The 21,385-nt window shown below is 46.3% G+C and overlaps 1 protein-coding gene across 2 annotated transcripts; it reads left to right on the forward strand.

Annotated features, from left to right (window-relative positions):
* The first annotated feature begins 1,128 nt into the window (after positions 1-1,128).
* On the forward strand, positions 1,129-16,804 carry INTS15 (integrator complex subunit 15). 2 transcript variants are annotated; one of them, XM_065411957.1, is made up of 7 exons: positions 1,129-1,199; positions 2,682-2,880; positions 3,658-3,879; positions 6,038-6,203; positions 6,802-7,329; positions 11,768-11,807; positions 14,966-16,804. In XM_065411957.1, the coding sequence occupies exons 2-7, from the start codon at positions 2,689-2,691 to the stop codon at positions 15,180-15,182; spliced, it is 1,365 nt and encodes a 454-aa protein (XP_065268029.1). In that variant the 5' UTR covers positions 1,129-1,199; positions 2,682-2,688; the 3' UTR covers positions 15,183-16,804. The 2 variants fall into 2 exon arrangements, with proteins under 2 accessions (XP_065268029.1, XP_065268030.1); XM_065411958.1 differs by lacking the exon at positions 1,129-1,199 and adding an exon at positions 1,282-1,307.
* Positions 16,805-21,385: the final 4,581 nt, after the last annotated feature.

Genomic DNA, 21,385 nt, shown 5'->3' on the forward strand with positions numbered 1-21,385 from the left:
TTATTAACTAACAGCAAGAAATATGTGATACAGTAAACACCGTGCTCGCATTATTCTTTATTTGTATTGTTGTCACACCTACAAGCCCTAAACCCACTGTGCTAGGTACTGTGTAAAAATATAACAAAGAGCCAGTTCCCATCCCGAAGAGCCTGCAATCCAAGCACTAATGGTGCTGTATCCTACCTTGACTAAATCCTCAAGCACCAGCTCTGAGCTGCAGGCTGTATGCCCTTTTTGCTGCCACTGGATTCTGGGGTTGGGTGGGTGCCAGCCCAGCCCACAGCATAAAAAAGGGGTGCTCCCAGGGCTTCTATAATTTAGGCTGGGCTGCGATGGCTCCTAGGGGCCATTCCAGCAACTGAGATTAGCCAGTTTGCAGCATTGCTCCAGCCACACCTCTGATGCGCCCCTGTGCTGACATAGGGATGGCTCACCCCTATGCTACTGGAGGAGGGCCCTACACTAGCGGTATTCACTGGGGGTTAGCTTAGCTGACTTTCATGTGCAACGTAAAAGAACAGACCCTATGGTGCCTCAGGGTCTGCAGCTGGCTCCGGTCCCTGTGAGAGTCAGCAGGGAGCATGGCACTGCAGTGCCCAGGGCTGGAGGTAACTTGACACACCCCGCTGCTCTCAACCCCACATACACAAGGGGCACCAGCCCTTCCTAACACCAACCCAGCACAGGGGAAATAAAGAGCAGTCTCTTACCAGCCCTCTGTGCGTCCCCCACTCACATTATAGCATGGTTCTGGTCCCTTGAGCACTGCCCCCCTCCCTCCCACCCAGGCATCAACCCACACACTCCTCTCCCCCAGGGGTACCTGGCCCACGACTCCCTCTCCCCTGGGCACCAGCCCCACAGCCCCTCCTCCTTCTCCCCTCCCCAGGCAATGGCCCCACACACCCTCTCCCCCTGCCCACCAGCCCTACACACCTCCTCCCTCCGGGCACGACCCCACAAACTCCTTCCCTGGCCCCGCCCCGCTCGGGCGCCCCGCGCGGCGCGGCCAGCAGGTGGCGCTGTGGGCGGATGGCCGCGCACCATCCCCTTTTTTGGCCGGGCCGGGCCGCCGTGTCGCCCGCCCGCGTTGCGCCGCCCCGGGCCGCGGAAGGCCCCGCCGCTTCCCCTCGCCTCAGCCCGGCCCCGCCGCTGAGGCCGCCCGGATATGCCCGCCTGAGCGGGCCCGGCAGGAGGTGCGGCCGGGAGCGGGTGCGCGCTCAGCTAGGCCCCGGACCGAGCCCCACAGCCGCGCGGGGCCTCTGGGGCCGGGCCTGGGTCGGCCTCGTGGCTTCCCGGGAGCTGTTAGTAGCCTCGACGGGGGAGGGGCACCTGGGGGGAAGGGGATTTGGGGGCAGAGGATGGGGGAGGGGCACCTGGGGGCCGGGGTGAGGAGGGGATTTGGGGGCAGGGGACTGAGAGAGGATGGGGGAGAGGCACCTGGGGGCCGGGGTCAGGAGTAGATTTGGGGGGAGGGGATTTGGGATGCCTGGGTATAGGGAGGGGGCACCTACGGGAGGGGGGACAGCAGGTTTCGTGCCTGTTCTCCTAACATGTGGGGGCATCACACACCCATGACCTGGGCCTGTAACTGTGCCCAGCGAGCGCAACGCTGCTCTACCTTGCCTTAGCCTCCTACCCCTAGCTGGAGAGACACTGCTGTGCTTGGCATCCCAGTAGGGAATCTGAAGCAGGGCAGGGGTGGCACAGAAACATTACAGGGTTTTTGACACGATTGGCCCTGGCAGTGGCAGGGGGGGCTATGCCAGCACTTTCTGCAGTATCTGAGTTTTCATTTACCAGCAAGGTCTCTAGCCCTTGCAGTTGCCCAGAAAACTTTTCAAATGGGGCCTGTGTGTAACTGGCACTTTGATGTCATCTTGAGTCTGCAGACAGGGCTCCTGGCCTGCTCCTGGGAGGTTTGCAGAACTGCCCAGACTGAAGCTAACATGACTGGTCAGTTTCACGGTGGCTGTCTAGAACTTTGTAGCAGTGAAACTCAAGAACCAGGTATATTTCACTCCAAAGCAGTTTGGGAAAGTGCTGAGCTGCAGAAGGAGATCTGGAGCCACTGGTCCTGGTCTTCTCCCCCACACGCAGAGGCTTCAGGCTGCTAGGTGTCTGATAAATTTTTCAAGTGGAACCACTGCTGCAGATATACATAGGGTGACATTTTTGTGCTGCCCTAGGTTAGTTTTAGAATGAAGGGTTTTTTCTCATCCCATTTCCACAAATTGGCTGTATTCGAAGCACATATATATCTATGTGCTGCCTCTGTGCTGTGATCCTGACTTTGTGACAGCAGTTCATTCTACATCCTTCAGGGATTGCTCATTGTTTTCCCAAGAGTCCTAAGCATATTCAGGAGCCAGTGCCATTAATGCTTTCAGTATGAGAAACACTTTTGTGTTTCTTGGCTTTGCTTGTTTACTTAAATAAAAGTAGAGTGAGGTGTGGGCCAAAGAAAACTAAAATCAAAGGCTTTTTGGGAAAGGGTGACAGACCCCTGTCGTCTAAGTCCCGGCTGTTCTGCTCAAGAGTTCCTACATGCAAATACAAGAGAACTAGCACATAAAAAGCAGAAGCCTCTCATTTCCTTGAGGCAGAAGAACTGAGACAGATGCAATTGTTGTTGATATTGAGGTTTACTCATCACTTTTTTGTCTCTCTTCTTGCAGGAGCACAATGAGTGACATTCGCCATTCCCTGCTCCGCCGGGATGCCCTGAGTGCTGCCAAAGAAGTGCTGTATCACTTGGACATCTACTTCAGCAGTCAGCTCCAAAATGCACCTCTTCCCATTGTGGACAAAGGCCCAATTGAGTTGCTGGAAGAGTTCATATTTCAGGTTCCCAAAGAGCGCAACTCCCAGCCTAAAGTAGGTAACAGGTCCTGTGAGCAAAAATACAACTGCATTTGAATTGTCCGGTAATGTCTTGATGTTGTCTTGTACTTACAGTCTAGGCCCTGTTCCTGCAATCAGATCTACACAGCTGGAATCTTGTATCTCTGTAGAGCCCCACTGATTAAATTGGGGCTACATGTAGGTGCAAGGGTCCACCCATGTAGATCTGGGTGCAGGATCAGGGCCTAGAAAGATAATAGGCACTGGAAGAACCAGGGAAAGGAGTCACTTTTAGACTTTTTTTTTAATTTTTGGTTTAGTTTCTTTTGAGAGTTCTCTTGGGTCCCTCTCTAGACTTTATCCTTTGCCTTGACAACAAGCTCCATGCAATTACCCTGCAAATAATATGATTAATAAACTTTCTAGCTTGATAAATAAATGTAATGTTTGTCTCGGAACCAAGCATGTGCACACTGTACCAGAGAGGATGCAAGAACTGAAAGGTGATAAGGCAGGCTACACATGTGATACTGGGCCAGAATTTCTGCTACTGCTCAGAAGTCCTCAGACTCCACTGCTGCTGTTTGATCTTTCAGCCAAGGAATTTATATGGTCCCTGAAATTGCTGGTCAGTGTGTGTACCCTGTTCTACAGGCAGTTCATGGAGAAGTATGGCCAGGCTTGCTCACGAGCAGGAGATTGAAGTGTGATGGGGAAGGGAGAAAGAGGCATATTCTTATAATGCTTCCTTTTGTTTCTGGACATGCTACATTGGGATTTACTCTGTTATTTTCTGGCTTTGTTTTTTAGAGGTTGAATTCTCTTCAGGAGCTTCAACTCCTTGAGATCATGTGCAGTTATTTCCAAGAGCAAACCAAGGATTCAGTCCGGCAGATCATTTTCTCAGCCCTTTTCAGCCCTCAAGGAAACAAAGCAGATGACGGCAGGATGGTCTTGCTAGGAAAATTGGTTTCCATGGCGGTAGCTGTGTGCAGAGTTCCCGTTCTGGAATGTGCTGCATCGTGGCTGCAGGTAAAGCTGGTGCATGGATAGGACAGTCCCTAAGAGCTACTAGGTGAACATGGTGTGCAAGTGGGTGAACTGAAGAAAAGGGGCTGTCTAGTGGCCAAAACAATGTAGGTTTAGTACTGAGAGGTGGGCTCTAGAATTCAGTTCACAGAACTCAGACCTGCAGTGCAACCGTCGTGGACCCTCCAATTGCAGACTCCCATGCAGCTTAGGAAAGTCGACAGGGCAGTGCAGCGAGGGACATTCTCCCTACTAAAAAGCAGCAGAGAGTCCTGTGGCACCTTTAAGACTAACAGATGTTTTGGAGCATAAGCTTTCGTGGGTGAATACCCACTTCGTCAGACACATGTAATGGAAATTTCCAGAGGCAGGTATAAATATGCAGGCAGGAATCAGTCTGGAGATAACGAGGTTAGTTCAATCAGGGAGGGTGAGGTCCTCTGCTAGCAGTTGAGGTGTGAACACCAAGGGAGGAAAAACTGTTTTTGTAGTTGGCTAACCATTCACAGTTTTTGTTTAATCCTGATCTGATGGTGTCAGATTTGCAAATGAACTGAAGCTCAGCAGTTTCTCTTTAGAGTCTGGTCCTGAAGTTTTTTTTGCTGTAAGATGGCTACCTTTACATCTGCTATTGTATAACCAGGGAGGTTGAAGTGTTCTCCTACAGGTTTTTGTATATTGCCATTCCTGATATCTGACTTGTGTCCATTTATACCTGCCTCTGGAAATTTCCATTACATGCGTCTGATGAAGTGGGTATTCACCCACGAAAGCTTATGCTCCAATACATCTGTTAGTCTTAAAGGTGCCACAGGACTCTCTGTTGCTTTTTACAGATCCAGACTAACACGGCCACCCCTCTGATACTATTCTCCCTACTGAGGTCTATGCCAGGCAAAACTTCGTGGCTCTCCAAGCCTCTCGAGCTCTCATGCCCCTGCTCCTGTGGATTTCTTAATGTCTGCCTTAGGGGAGCCCCACCCTGATGTGCCTCCTAAGGTCCACAGGAGTGAGCTTTCATTCCCACACCCTTCAGGAGATGTGCAGAAGCAGGCTATTCTGCAGACAGGGGGATGGGAGGGGTGGAGAAGGGCAGCAGAGGGGAATCCCCCTACTTCCCTAAGATCTGCAGTGTAACTGTTTCTCCATATAGGTCTCCTAAAGGCTGCAGGAACAGGAAGGGGTGTAATGTGGGTGGCAGGAGACTTTGAGGGGGTGGCTTATTGTGGTGCACTGCCTCCTTCAGATCACTTAAGTACATAAAGGTTTCCATGTTAAAAACTTGGTGCTTAAAAGACATTGCAGGGATGGTGCTGTCCTGGTGAACTGCCCTCATATTTCTCACACGCCTCCCACTCACTCATTTCCTGAGAACCTTAGGCAGGGGAGCCCTGATCCTGATCCCCTTCAGAAATCCCTGGGAGCGTGGCTTTCTTCCTCTGGGCCAGGGTGGTCTTCAGAATCAGGATGAGTGTCAAGTGAGGGACTGTGGTTAAGAGGACAGCAGTGGACAGAGGACATTGCTGTACTCAGTTCATAAAAGTAGAACACTTTCATGCGAAGAGCAAAGGTTAGTGTGGTGATTAAACATCATGCTCTGTATCAGGTATGTGTAACTTTGGCCAGCTGTAGAAATTCTTGCAAAGGTTTTTACCATTCAGTTACTGACTTGTACCGTGGACCTTAAATATTTTTTGTCTGGGAATGGTCAGTTTACAGATCGGTCTTTCATACAGTAACGAACGAGAAAACATTTTTAGAAAATAGGGCAGCATAATAGTTGAAATAAAAAAAACCTGGCAGGGTGACATGGGCAGGTGTAGTGTCTGAAACACCTTTTAAATTGTGTTTGACTAGAATAGATAGTAGATTTCAAGTTGATAGTGTTTCTTTAATATTGTTTTTTTGGCACAGAATTATTATTATAGTCTACTGCAGTAAAGCTAAAAAGTGGCTTATAGATGGGTTTGTAATAGTTGCCGGTCATGGTAAAAAATGATTGTCTTGTTCCAAAATGGTGTTTATATGACGTTACCCTCCCTTTCATGTAACAGAGCCTTAGTGAAAAATTCTGCATCTCCCCATGGGCTGGGCTCTGCAAAATTTCTTATGTCCTGGTTTGACGTACTTGTCACCACTTGGTACTGCAAATCTCTTTCAGCGAACACCTGCAATCTACTCTGTGAGGTTAGCCCGTGCCTTAGTGGATGACTACTGCTGTTTGGTGCCAGGTTCCATTCAGACATTGAAACAAATATTCAGCGCTAGTCCTCGCTTCTGCTGCCAGTTCATAACGTCGGTTACCGCACTCTACGACCTTTCTTCAGGTAAACTGCAAATAGGCAGCATTCTCTTCTCGAAACAAATGCTGCAGTGCCTGCTGGCTGTTATGGGCATGTTTGTGTTCTCAGCTACCTATTGGCATTTTAATGGCACTCAGCACCATAGTTTTGCTAGACACGGTGCTGGGTGCAGCACTTATCCTTTGGTGTGTGTGGGAAGCTGAGACTTACAACATAGTGGTGAGTGACCTCAGTCCAGTTTGTAATAGACAACAGTCCATGTAACGATTGGCCCTGTTGTTGACGGTTTTGACGAAGGGCAAGGAATGAAGGGGTCTTCTCGACCTAGGTTCAGATGTGGCTACAAAGCCAGTGAAGGGACTAGAGCTGGTGGTAATTTGACCCAGACTTCCTGTAGTGAGGGTATCTGACTAGCATTCTGAGGGTTAGAGAGCTGGGATTTAGGAAGACAATAAAAGAAGAATTGCAGTAGTTGTGATAGGAAGAGAGTGATGCATGAATAAAGATTTTAGCAGAGGCTGGGCCCAGACTTACAGATGAAGGAGAGGGGGAGGAGAATGAAATTGCTGTCCCTATGCCAGAGAAGGGGACTTGCTGAGCAGTGTCTCATATTTTTTTCCAGATGATCTCATCCCCCCTTCGGACTTGCTCGAGATGGTTGTCTCTTGGATCTTTGAGGACCCCCGTTTGATACTCATCACCTTTTTAAACACTCCTATTGCAGCCAACCTGCCAATAGGATTTTTAGAGCTCACCCCCCTCACTGGACTGATCCGCTGGTGTGTGAAGGCCCCCTTGGCTTACAAAAGAAAAAAGAAGGCCTCTCTCTCAAATGGCCACCTCACCAATAAAATTGCCAAGGACTCAGCCACTGGAGCTGACAAAGACTGCCACCTGCTGTATTCCAAACTGCATCTAAGCGTCCTACAGGTTCTCATGATGCTTCAGGGGCACTTAACAGAGAAGAACCTATATGGCCGACTGGGTCTAGTGCCCTTTGACCACGTGGTTCCACTTGTTGAGGAAATTAACAGACTGTCTGACGAACTCAATCCACTCAATGCTTCCAAAGAGATTGAACTGGCTCTAGACAGATTGGCTCAGGCTCTGCAGGTGGCCATGGCATCAGGAGCATTGCTGTGCACTAGAGGTATGTTGCTGAAAGCAGCTTGTGAAGAGCCTGGCCTGAGATCACTTTTCTCCAGTATGTGGGTAGGCTGTCCCTGGGTGAGGGAGGGATAATACATGGGTAAATACATTAACAGAAGAAATATTCCACAAGTCTTAGGAAATAAGAGATTGTTAGAGCTACAAGTTGGGTGTAGCAAACAGCTCAGGACAGAGAGTAAGAAAGGAAAGACCATTGATGAAAATAAGGGCTATGGAATATCAAGAAAGCTTATTGCTTTGGGGATTTGGGAGGGAATATTCTGTTCATACTTGCACCATTGCTGCCAGGCTGTGTTGATGGTTTGTAGTTTGTTTTTTGACATGGGAGTATGTTTGTCCTCTTCTTGGCCCATAAACAGAGCCTGAATGGTACAGCTGACATCAAAACACTCCAGAGATGATCGGTCTGTGGCCTGATTTAGGTCCTACACAGTTAGATAATTATGGTTCCAGATACATGTCTTTAAACCCTGTTTCCTAAACTGGTTTAAAACTGTCAAATTAAAGAATTACAGTGTAGCCATCCATTGTACATCCTTGCAGCATAGGTTAGAGAAGGATTCAGGCTATGATTCTCCTTTGAAAAATGATACAGTGAAAATCAGAGCGACAAGGCGAGTGAGGTAATTTCTTTTATTGGTGAGAGAGACAAGCTTTCAAGCTATACAGGGCTTTTCGTTGGGTCTGTGAAAAGGAGTCAGAGTGTCACAGCTAAATACAAGGTGGAACAGATTGTTTAGCGTAAGTAGTTAACATATTTCAAGGTGTGCAGTGGTGTTGTAGCCATATTGATCTCAGGATATTAGAGGGCTTACACAGAGCTCTTCTTCAGATCAGAAGAAGAGCTCTGTGTAAGTTCGAAAGATTGTCTCTCATATCAACAGAAGTTGGTCCAATAAAAGATATTACCTCACCCACCTTGTCTCTCATGTATTTCAAGGAACCGTTCAAGGTGAAGTGGCCCATTAGCACCCCTACAGTCATGAGGGGGAGTGGCTGGAATGGGTGGGTTAGGTGGGTTACAGATTGAATTTATGGCTCATTACAACAGTATGTCATTTTATGGGGAGGGGATGGCTGTGTGTGTGTAAATTTTGCCCCAATAACTCCAGGGTAAACTTGCCCTTTTACATACATTAAAAATGTGTGCTAGCCCTTCCAACACCTTGAAATGTGAAAGTCGATCCAGGTTCTTGTGAGCACGTGAATCACATATAATAAAGATGCTGCCCTGAGTTATATTGTACAGCCCATGCCTTCCAAGTATTAACTGAGGCAGAGTTCTGCACTGCAATTAGAAGTTAGTAAACAATTCTGATTCATGAGCCAGAGTAGAATCCAGTTTGCTGTTTGGCCGGTATATTGGTTCTGCAGTTTTAAAAGAAGTCAAATCTTACTTTGCCATATCTGACTCTGGGTACAGGGAGACAGTTTTTCATGACATTTCAGAATAGGAAAAAACACAGTTTGTGGCTCTGTGTAGGTGGGTCCATATGACTGAAAAGAATTACCGGTTTGCTCCCAACACAATCTCTGGCAGGACCACTGTTCTCTAAAGGAGCTCTGGGGAAGGACACATTTTCAGTTTAAAAGGAAACGGCATCCTGTTTGTTCAACTCAGTGGTTTCTCTGCACTGGATGAGGGCCCCTGAACTAGAGCATAGTGTATAAACATGAAATGGAGAATAATCCAGGTGGTGGTTTTAGCTGAAACATTTTTGAAGCCTACATTTCTAGTCTTTCATCATGGGAGAAGCAAGATTTGTTTGGGTGGGGTTTTTTTATGTCCCCTGGCCTATAATTTTTAGTACTTTTTGCACAAGATGGTAAACTTATTTCATTAGCTAAGCATTTGGATCATGATAAATCTGAGGCCTGTTAAGGAATCTTGGTGAATTTATTAAAGGGACACCAACTTGAAAATCCAGTCAACTTCTAAAAGCTATATTAAAAGTGGGGCAGGTGTAATAACTGGAACTAAAGTCCCCCTACCAATTTGTGTGGCCCAAAAATGTCTGAAAGACCCACACAAACAAAAAGTAAAAATGGCTGGTCAAGTGATTCAACCCAAATGTAGGGTCAGCCAATCATACCATTTTCTCAGAGCAAACTTTATAACAGAACATCCGTTAACATAACACCAGAAATCTAACAGAAACCTTCCCCAGCTCAGGGCATCTCACCCAGACCCAAAGGTTCAGGGAACAGCCTTTGTTCCCTGAGGCGCCTGTGTGAACTTGGATCAACTCCTCTCAGCACCTGTTACACTGACTGTACACAGTATTATCAAGTGCACAAAGCCAACTATAAATCAGGTTTTTCTCTAAGATTTTAGTTCTAGTAATCTTAGGTCTGTTTTGTAATAGTAGCAAGCCAAAACATGAGGGTTTTTTTTTTTTTTTTTTTTAAAAAGCTGTCCCTTTAAACTTCCTTATTTCCTAACTACTTACTTGGCCCATCTTGTGGGGGGATTGCTATACTAGAAGAGGAAGGGAATTCAGTATAAATAGCTGCTAATCACATTTTTGGGCATTCCGTTTTCTATAGAATTGGGAGGAATTTGTTTAAACCAGCATTAAAAGGACCTCACGACTGTATGTTCTTTAGAGTATGTCCTTGTTAAATTGGTTGGAAACTGTTTTCCCCAGTAGAGCCAGTGTCCCAGATTCCGTTACTGGAGTCTTTTAACACAAATCTTAAAATACCTCTTGAGGAGCGTTTGACCTCCTAGCCTGCTCGGCAGGGTGCAGCTTTCCTTGGTGGGTAAATGAAGCCGTGCACAGAGGAATGGGGCATATAAAGGTACAAACAGTGCCAGGACTGGTGTCCTACTCCCCAGGTAACAATTGGGGAAGAGGAAGGAAGGAGCAGCACACTTGTTTGTCAATAACAAACTTTGATATGACAACATAAAGTTCAGTTATAACAGGGGTGGGCAAACTTTCTGGCCCGAGGGCCACATCTGGGTATGGAAATTGTATGGCGGGCCATGAATGCTCATGAAATTGGGGGTTGGGGTGCGGGAGGGCTCCGGCTCGGGGTGCGGGCTCTGGATGGGGCTGGGGATGAGGGGTTGGGAGTGCAGGAGGGTGCTCTGGGCTGGGACTGAGGAGTTCAGAGGGCGGGAGGGGGATCAGGGCTGGGGCACGGGAGAGGGTCGGGGGGCAGGCTCTGGACAGTGCTTACCTCAAGAAGCTCCCAGAAATAGTGGCATGTCCCCCCTCCGGCTCCTATGCAGAGGTGCAGCCGGGCGGCTCTGTGCACTGCCTTGTCTGCAGGCGCTGCCCCTGCAGCTCCCATTGGCTGCAGTTCCCAGCCAATGGGAGCTGTGGGGGCAGCACTTGGGGCAGGGGCAGTGTGTGGAGCCCCCTGGCTGCCCCTATGTGTAGGAGCCAGAGGGAGGACATGCCGCTGCTTCTGGGAGCCGTGCGGAGTGGGGCAAGATCCTGACCCTGCTCCCTGGCTGGAGCGCCGGAGCGGGACAAGCCCTGGACCCCCCTTCCTGGCGGGAGCTCGAGGGCCGGATTAAAACATCTGGAGGGCTGGATGTAGCCCCCGGGCCACAGTTTGCCCACCCCTGAGTTATAATTAGAAAACCAGTTAGAAAGGGCTGCAAGCGGAGTTCTGGTACAACAGTGGGAAAAAGCAGAGGCTGGTGCCTTACGAAATGTAAGTGCCACTTTGCATTGGGCAATGATATTTCTGGTATTGCCTACATCTTGGCTGCCTGTTTCCCATGACTGTTATTGGAATCCCTTGAGAGTACAACTAGCCAATTTCTAGCCTTTGATAACGGGGATTTTGAAGATCTGCTCTTCCTTCTTGCCTGAACCATTCCCAAACACGTTTCTTCTATCTCAGCATGACCTGAAGCATTCTAATACTTGATAAGGAGGTACTTTGAGTCTCCATTCCTTGTCTTGTCTTGCTCAAGATGGAGTATTACATGATGGGACATGTAGTGTTCAGGCTTCCTATTTTTAACTCTACTTCTTGTTAAAGATGAGATGACCATAGCAGTCTTCCCTTATATGAATTGGGTGCTGCTCCCCTGGCTCTAGTTGAGTTGCCAGTGTGGCTGCCCCAGTTGGGCAAAGTTCTATCTGTTTAATCCGCTGAGAATTTTGTGCTAGGGTTTGTCTGCCTTGCAACAGATGTGAATTTCTGTCCATTTAACTTAAATATTAGGCAAGTGAGAGAATGCTCAACTGCAGATGATGTGCGAAATGGTTTGTGATGTAAAAGTTATAGGGAAATGTTCTCTATACATATCTTATGCATGAAAGGATGAAATTTTGGGTCTCTACTAGTCATTTTATGAAATCTGACTAAAACTTCCCAGAATGAAGAGTAGAGGAGAAAAATCTTTTATTTTGCTTTATCCACACTGTTTGTTTTTCTATCCTCTTGAATTTCAGATGACTTGAGAACAGTATGCGCTCGGCTACCACACAACAAGTAAGGGACCTTTCTAAACTTGTATTTATTTTAATGCATATTTCAAGGCATTTCCTACATGTTTGTTGAAGCAGACCTCTACCCTGAAGAGCTTATAATGTGAGTGTGCTTTTTTGGAAGGTGTGCTTTAGTCAAACACAAGTTTTGGGGATCAAAACAGGGGCAACTGGGTGAAATTTCACAGATTTATAGATTCCGAGGCCAGAAGGAACTTTGTGATCATGTTTAACACAGGCCAGAGAGCTACCCCCAAAATAATTCTTAGAGCATATATTGTAGAAAAACATCCAATCTTGATCTAAAAATGGTCAGGGATGGAGAATCTGCCATGACCCTTGGTAAATTGTTCCAATGTTGAATTATCCGCACTGTGAAAAATTTAACATCTTGTTTCCAGACTAAACTCGTCTAGCTTCAGCTTCCAGCCATTGGATTGTGTTATACCTTTCTCTGCTACATTGAAGAGCCCTTTGTTAAATATGTTTCCCATGTAGGTACTTATAGATTGTGACAAGTCATCCCTTAACCTTCTCTTTGTTAAGCTAAATAGACACTCTCCAGGAGCTCAAACACTATAAGTAAGGCACGTTTTTCCTAATCCTTTAATCATTCTCATGGCTCTCCTCTGAACCCTCTCCAATTTAACATCCTTCTTGCATTTGCGAGCACCAGAACTGGACACCGTATTCCAGCAGCAGTCACACCAGTGGTAAATTAACCTTTCTACTACTGGAGAGTCCCCTCTTTATGCATCCCAGGATGGCATTAGCTCTTTTGGCCACAGTGTCACAATGGTAGCTCATATTCAGCTGATTATCTATCACGGCCCCAAATATCTTTGAATCACTACTTGGCAGGATAGAGTCCCCCATCCTGTAAGTATGGCCTACATTCTTTTGTTCGGAGATGTATGTATTTACATTTAGATTTATTAAAACACATATACCTTGCTTGTGCCCAGTTTACCAAGCAATGTAGATCGTGCTGAATCACTGACCTATCCTCTTGGTTACTTACCACTCCCCAAATTTTTGGGTCATCTGCAAATGGTTCCAGGTCATTGACAGAAATGTTAAGTAGTGTAGGGCAAAGAGCCCATTCCTGCGGGGGCTCACTGGAAACACACCTGCTCGATGATGATTCCCCGTTTACAACTACATTTTGAGACCTATTGGTGAGCCAGTTTTTCATCCATTTAATATGTGCCATATTAATTTTATAGTCGATTTTTTTTTAATCAGAATGTTGTGTGGTATCAAGTCAAATGCCTTAGAGAAGTCTTAAGTATATTAGATCAACACTGTTACCGTTCTCAACCAAATTTATAATCTCTCTCTCTGTCTCAAAAAAAAAAAAAAAAATTAGTTTGACAGGATCTATTTTCCATGAACACGTGTTGATTTGTTGTATTAATTACATTACTGTCCTTTCATTCTTTGTTAATCGATTACTGTATCAGCTGCTCCATTATCTTGCCCAGGATACAAGTCCAGCTGTCGGACTTATAATTACCTGGGTCATCCCATTTACCCTTTTTAAAAATTGGCACAACATTAGCTTTCTTCCAGTCCTCTGGAACTTCCTGGACTTATTTAAATCAACATTAATGGTCCAGCGAGCTCGTCAGGATGCTCTTTTAAAACTCTTGGATGCAAGTTAACTGGACCTGTTTGTTTAAAAATCTCTAACTTTACTAGCTTCTGTTTAATATCCTCCAGAGACTAGTGGAATGGAGTTTTACCACCATATGATGAGATTATATCATCTATTTTTCCCCAAATACAGAACAGAAATATTTATTGAAGGCTTCCGCCTTTTCTGCATTATTACTGATAATTCTACCATTTCCATCTAGTAATGGACCAATACCATTTTCAGGATTCTTTTTGTTCCTAATACATTTTTAAAAAACTCTTTATTGTCCTTAACTCTGCAGGCCACAGATTTCTCCTTGTTTCCCATTGCTTCCCTTGTCATTTTTCTACAATTCCTAACTTCTGATTTGTATTCATTACTATCAAGCTCCCCTTTTTTCCCTTTATTTTATATATTATATATATATATATATATTATAACTGCCTTCACGTCCCCTCTAAACCAGCATAGCCTTCTTCCTCAGTTGTGGAATTATGGCTTTTTGGGAATCTATTATGTTGTTCTTAAATGATTCCCAACTATAATTCAAGATACTTTGACTTCTGGTATACAGGAGGTCATATTAAATGATCAAATTGTTCCTTCTGGCCTTAAAATATGTACAAATCCCCAAGCCAGGCAGACCCCATTAAAGTCAGTGAGGCTCCTCTTTGGTCCACCCACACATATCAGTTTGCAGGAAGAGATCCTGGATTAAGACAATTAGACTAACAAAACAGTGAAAGTGAAATGCAATTTTAAAAATTACCTCTGCCCCATCCCTAATTCCCACCTATTATACTTAAACTCCATGCTTAACGGTGCTGTTTTTTGTTTCTTGTTATAACCGTTACTTATTTTCTATCTTTTTAATATTAGCCAAAATATTAAAACCTGGGTGTCTAAAGGTAGGCTTCTATATCTGAAAATCAGGCCATTTCTATTTAGGTTTCTAAGTGCGGATTTAGCCTAACTTTAGGCACCTGGGGTTGAAAATGTTGGCCTTAACATTTGCTTATTTTTAAAAAATGAACCCTTGCCGATTTTTGGTATTTAACCCTAGCTTATATAAACCGTTGACAGTCTCACTCCTTTTTATCATCCCTCTGAAACCTGAGCCCTCATCCTCTCTCCTGCAGCCTGGCTGTAGAACCTCACAGAGCATTGCCCTTTGGAGAGATGGTAACCAGAGCCCCCTCTTTCTTGACAAGCCAGCTGTTCAACCAGGATTACTGAAAATACTTAACTCTGTTGATTGTCATGGACAGTGCTCCTTTGAAAAATACCACTGTGCATGTACCTTGCACCATACACATCAGTCTGCAGGATGTCATAAGCATAATTGCCACCTTCTCTCCCTAAAGCGCTTTCCAGTGTTTGAGCTTATGAATGTTGCTACGCATTGGCAAGGGCTTTTTAGTGACTCTTCTTGTCATGGAGCAGGCCTTCTGCCAAACTGCTCCTTGTTTGGACAATTTATTATTGGAGTAATACTTACATCTATCTGGATCTTCTTTTCACAGCCTACTCCAGCTGGTGATTTCAGGTCCAGTGCAACAAGCAACCCATGCTGCTTTGCCACCAGGATTTTATCCTCATATCCACACCCCTCCGCTGGGCTATCCTGCACGTGCAGCACACCCTGCATTGCCCGCGCATCCGGCTCATCCAGCACTCCCAGCCCATCCTGTGCAGACATTTATACCAGGCATGACTTTCCCATATAGGCCTATTCGCTAAAGAACCTAACTTAAACTGTACAATGTGCACCCATTTCCCCCTGACTGGGGAAGCCTTACAGAGGAAACCAAACATTTATGGAACCATATTTTCCTCTTTAATATTGTGTTGTGTGGTGTCTAAAAGATGGACTTTCTTCAGGAGTAGGGGAGAGGCAGATGCTAGGCTGCTCTAGCCCTAAACATGGACAATTTCTTATTAATCCATATTTATGGATGAAAGAAAAAAACACGCCCTCTGGAATGTACGGGGTTTTTTAATATCAAATAACTCATCTAATGAGCAGTACCACTGTATTTCTTGGTCTGGTGTTTCTCACGGGTACACATCTGTCTGACTCTAGTGAGACCAGCTACTTTCTTGCTCCTTCTCATTTGTGAAGGACAGAAGGAAAACCATACCCAGACTTGCAAGTTAGTCCCCTGCCCCTGTTCTTTCTCTTTGTAAATGTTTGTACCCATGCCAATAGAGTGTGTGTACACTGTATATTTTTGGTACTGCGAATGCTTGCTTCTGAAGCACAAGGTAGGGGAGGGTAGCACTTCCTCTGAGAGGAAACCACTAAAGAAAAGAGTGAGAAGTGATCGCTTGCCTCACTTTTATCTCTCAAATGGTGTTCAGCAAATCCAATTTTTATTAGGCCTGTGCTAGGAAGGAACTTCCTTTGCAATTGCAACATCCTTGGTTTTTTGGTAGGCCTCTGGAATATCCTTTTCACATGTTCAAATCAACAAATTTGTGAAATTTAGAGATCAAATCTGGAATCACTAATTAATGCCCGTTGGCAAAAACAGATCAACGGCTTACTGCAACAAATTAGTTACTGATGTTTAGCTATTTAACCTTTTACTGCAATTAATTTGCAGCCACACAAAAAATACATACCAATATTGTTCCAGAGAAGGTAGGTTCCCAGTACCACAGGCTTTTAATTAGAAATGGTGTACTCTGTGGAAAAGTGTTCTAGTCAAGATAATACGTTTGTCTTCTATATTACTGCAGTGAAATATATAATGTATCCCCACTCAGAATTGGGTCGTTTTCTAGCACAGTGACAATAATGCAATTCTCTAAGCCCCTTTCATTGGCTTTAGGAGAAAGCAAGGGCATCCTTTTTCTAGGAGTCAATCACTTTATTTCTTTATACATATTTCAGATGTCATGCTAATAGACAGAGAGACGTGTGGCAATAATAGTTATCCAATTACACATTAAAATCAAAGGACAAAGAGATGGAAGCTGGGGCTTGGCACTTGTAATTCACTCAATAAATTACAACTGGAGAGTAATCCTGATGTTTGTCTACTTCTCTTTCCCTGGAAAGATGAAATTAATCACTTGGTAGAAGCTCCAACAAGATGAAAAGGTCCTGAATCTAAGAACTACTGAGCATAAAGAAGTATGAAAAGTTATTTATCAATACTCATTGTACCATATCTCCTTTGAAAGGTTACTTGAAAGGGGGAAGTGGAGGTGGTGATAATCCTGATGTGTAACACCCATGTTTATTTTGTTTTTACCTGTAGTTACTTGATTTTAAATTGTCTGCACCCTGTTTTCCAAAATTTGTGCTCAAGGATGGGCCTCCATTTTTTTTTGTTTAATTAAAACTCTTGGATTTCTTTCTTGTTTTGTGTATCTGACCTATTTCAGACACTCAAATTAAAAACCTCACTTTAAAACTTTCCTATCATCATGGCTTTGAAAGAATATAGTTTCAAATTAGATGGTGGCAGCAGACAATTAACCTACCAGATGAATGGGGACTTTTGTTATGGTGGAGGGACCATTAACCTCTACCTCTTGGTGATTTGGGTTTGAGAATGGGTGTCCTGGATATGCATAGCATGATGATGCATGCCTGGATTCCATGCTGCTGTCAAATGGTTCTAGAAGGAATTTAAATACTCTAGTTCAGCAGTTTCTAGTGATGGTTCTGGGGCACCCTGGGGGGGGGGGGGGGCATGAACAGGTTTCAGGGGGCCATCAAAATAAACCAGAGAGCAGGGCTGGCGTTAGATACAGTGGGGCCCAGGGCAGAAAGCTAAAGTCCGAGCCTGGGACTGAAGCTGAAGACCGAGCAAGTTAGCTTCACGGGTGCCCACCATGGTGTGGGGCTCTGGGCAATTGCCCTGCTTGCTACCACCTATTGCCGGCCCTGGCTATTAATCTGCTAGATTTGCCGGAAAACAGTTGTGGCACAGGTTGACCGTGGAATTCTTATAACACTGGGGGGGGGGGGGGGGGGGGGGGCTCAAAAAGAAAAAGGTTGAGAACCCCTGCTCTAGTTCCTATGTTAAGCCAGTTAGCATATCATATTTACACATCTCTTATGTCAGTGAAGTTTGTAGTAATTTTGATGATGGTCTTCAACAAGTGTAGAATATTTAGTGATGCTCTCTCCATTCAAAACCAAAATGTGCATGATGGATTCTTGCTGTGTATTGGGGACCATTCTGGCCAGTGGCTGAACTTTAAAAGGCAAAGTTTACTGTAGACTAAGTAGAATGGTGAGAGCAGCTGCTGTCACATCAAACTGCATCTGGCACAGGAAGGACTTACATCATCTTCTGTTTGTCATGTAGTGATCTGCACAGTTCTTAGAAAAGCCAGCAAGATAGCTTACAGCAGCAGTGCTCAGTTTGTGCATGGTGACCCTTTTGTTATTAGCAGTCGTCCATAGTCATCTGCCCATTTGCTCACTCGTAACAGGATCCTGTCATTTGTCCCATACACCTCTGCACTGATTGCCATAGAGCCAACCTTGAAGCACTGTGGCTACTGGAGCAGAGGCTTATGGGGTGCAAGTGGCTAGTAAAAGAGTCTCTGTTGAAGTTAAAATGCACTGGCTTATCTCACTGCAAAAGTTTATGTATGTCAGCTTTGTGATTGTAATAAATTCTTCCAAGGTACATTTACAAAGTTCCAATAGCACAGCTCTTTCACCAGAGAAATTCTGTCAGGCTGTATTTTCCCAGTGCCTGGGCATGATGAGGAGACGTTCATCTTAAAATTCTAGATGAATGCATGATTTTGTCTCTGGACCTAGAGAGAAATTTGAATTATGCAAGAGCTACATTAAAGATGTATTTGGGCATAAGCCTTTGTGGGTAAAAACCCACTTGAAAAAACACTCCCTTGGGCCTTAGCTACACTGGCGCTGTACAGCGCTGCAACTTGCTGCGCTCAGGGGTGTGAAAACGCCCCCCCCCCAGCGCAGCGAGTGCAGCGCTGTAAAGCGCCAGTGTAATCAGTGCCTTCAGCGCTGCAAGCTATTCCCCTCAGAGAGGTGGAGTACTTGCAGCGCTGCGAGGGAGTACTTGCAGCGCTGCGAGAGAGCTCTCGCAGCGCTGGCGGCGCAACTACACTCGCGCTTCACAGCGCTGCCGCAGCAGCGCTGTGAATCCCCAAGCGCAGCCAAGGCCTTGAGCACTGCAAGTTTCAGCACTGTGAAGTGCCAGTGTAGACAGTGCACCAGTGCTGGTAGCTATTCTCGCCCTAGAGGTGGGTTTTTTATAGCGCTGGGAGCTGCAACTACACAAGCCACCCGCAGCAGCGCTTTAACGTTGCTAGTGATCACATGCGCAACATGATTTTTAGGTAAGTAAATATGGAAACAGCTTGTTGACTGGTAAAAAGTCATGAGTTCATGCTGTGCAGCAGGGACTGATTCCTCATTCGAGAAGAAGTTGGGCTGAAGACAAGTGATTTTTTTTTTCTAAATAGACTGAATTACAGCTAGTTGCACTAAATGGGGCGGGAAGGAGAATCTACCACTATCCTTCTAAAAATAACAGGAGTACTTGTGGCACCTTAGAGACTAACAAATTTATTAGAGCATAAGCTTTCGTGGGCTACAACCCACTTCTTCGGAAAGCTTATGCTCTAATAAATTTGTTAGTCTCTAAGGTGCCACAAGTACTCCTGTTATTTTTGCGGATACAGACTAACACGGCTGCTACTCTGAAACCTATCCTTCTAAACACACTCCGGCGGAGCCCTCGCCCAGGCGTGAGCTGCAGCCGCTTGGTGCCGGGCGCATTGCAGGGAGCGACTCCAAGGGCCGGGCACGCGGCGCTCCTGCCCAGGGCCAACTCCCGAGCTAAGCACGTGGCAGCTCGGGGGGGATGGGACCAGACGCTGCTCAGGCCGGCCCCGCCCCAGGGATAGGGGCAGAGGCTAGTGCTGTAGCGGGACGGACACAGGCCTACAGCCGCCTCTGGCGGGGCGCCCACAGCACTGGCCGGACCCCAGCCAACCCGAGCCGGCGGGCCTGAGACTCGGCTGGTACGCATGCGCAAACAGAGTTCCGGTTAAGACGGCGGTCCAGGTGTCACGTGGGGCCGGGGAGCCTATGGGGCGGCGGCTTGCTGCGGGGTCGCCGGGAGGAGGTGTCTGGGCCTGTGGCCGCGGCTCCTGCTGGTTCCTCGGGGCGGCCCCGCAGCCTCCGCTGGCCCGGAATGTGCTGAGTGACGCCGCCGCGTTCCCGCCGCAGGCCGAGGCAGCCGCCGCCCCGCCCGAGGTGAGTGAGGCGGAGCTGGAGCCCCGGCCGCTGGGACCGCTAGGCTCGGCCCTGCCTCAGCGAGCCTGAGGTCCGCCCCGGGGGTCACTGCCAGCCCCTCTCGCTGCCCGGCCCCGAGTCCGTGCTCCCGCGGAACCGCTGCGCCGCGCCCGGAGAGCGCGTGAGCCAGCCGCAGCCGCGCGTCCCTCGCCGCTCACACCCTCCGCCCTGCGGGGCAAGGAGCGGCCCGGAGCGCCGGGGTTTCGTGGCGCCGCTTCCAAGCACTTAGTGGTTTGTCTGCACACGGAGCTCTCCCTGACCGACCTCGCGTCTTTTAGTGCCTTGCTCCTGTTCGGGGAGAGTGACGCCGTGTGGACACACGCCCTTAGTTTTGGTTCCAAATGTTTCTCTTGTGCTGTGGGAAGAGGTAAATGAAGTGACTTCTGAATCATCTGTGGTGAAACAGTCCCATGTCTTCAGTGCCGGCACTGGGATTTCTTGTTTCCCTGCAGAGTCCCCTGTCAGGCAGCTCTGTTCTAGATTTTATCAAATCAGTGGTCTGATGCGGAGAATTCAAGGATCACACACTTCCTGGAATCCATTCCTCCTTTGATGTCACCATTTCATGGACATTGTTGCTGTAATTTGTAAGCTTTTTCTGGCAGCATTAACTAGCCTAGTCTAACTGGGACACTTGTTGCTGTGATACAAGTATCTTGGAATCTAGAGTTAATGGAAAGACTTGGGCTGATGAATGTGGGTCAGGTCTTTAGTGGTTTGAGACAGAAATGCCTGAGTTGTAATCCCAACTCGGTCACTGAGTCACTATGTAGCCCTGTGCAAATCACTTGTGGCCCAATTTTCAGAGGTGCTGAACACGTGCAGCTCCCATTGACTGCAGTGGTCCAGTTCCTTAGAAAATCAAGCTAATTTCTGTGTGCCTTGCCTCATTTGTAAACTTGGTAGTAATACTACTTCCCTGCCCTAGAGGGGTTTGTTTACTTAATGTTTGTGATAGTGGATGTGGTTTTTTACTTACCATGGTTCAGTTTCATAATTGATTAGCTATCTGGTATGACATGAAAGCTTATGCCCAAATAAACATGTTAGTCTCTTAAGGTGCCCCAAGGACTCCTAGTATTTTTTTTTTTCTGACACAGACTAACACAGCTACCACTGAAACCTATCTGGTATGAGTGTGACAACTTAAATCCTTATTGTCTAATATAAACTTTAGTGTGAGAAATAGAAAAGATCTATAAATCAATTTTAAAGGGAGACACCTTGTCTCATGGCTAACTATTCAGGCAAAGAGGATGGAGCTGATTTTAAATTAAGCATTTCCTACTGTTTCCTGCATAGTCACTCTTAAACATTGATTCCTGGTTGGAAGTGCTGTTTGCTGCTCTAGACTACCAGGCTATACTTTGGTAGCTGCTATAAGGTGCAACTTTATTTTACCTATAATATTGTGAAGGAGAGCTTGCTTTTAAAATTTAGATTAGGCAGCACCTACAAGTTTTAAGGTATAGTCTCATTCTGAAGGGCTCACCCCCCCTCCTCCCGCCATATTGAGGTGAAGCAGTTTTATTTGTCTATTGTCTTTCAGTCTGAAGGATCTCATAGCATTTTACAATTTTTCAGACGTTGCTGAGCCTGGGATTTGTGGCTGGAGTAGATCCCTCCACTGCATTTGTTCTGT

The sequence above is a fragment of the Emys orbicularis genome, chromosome 10 (assembly GCF_028017835.1).
Source record: "Emys orbicularis isolate rEmyOrb1 chromosome 10, rEmyOrb1.hap1, whole genome shotgun sequence".
NCBI classification, from domain to species: domain Eukaryota; kingdom Metazoa; phylum Chordata; order Testudines; family Emydidae; genus Emys; species Emys orbicularis.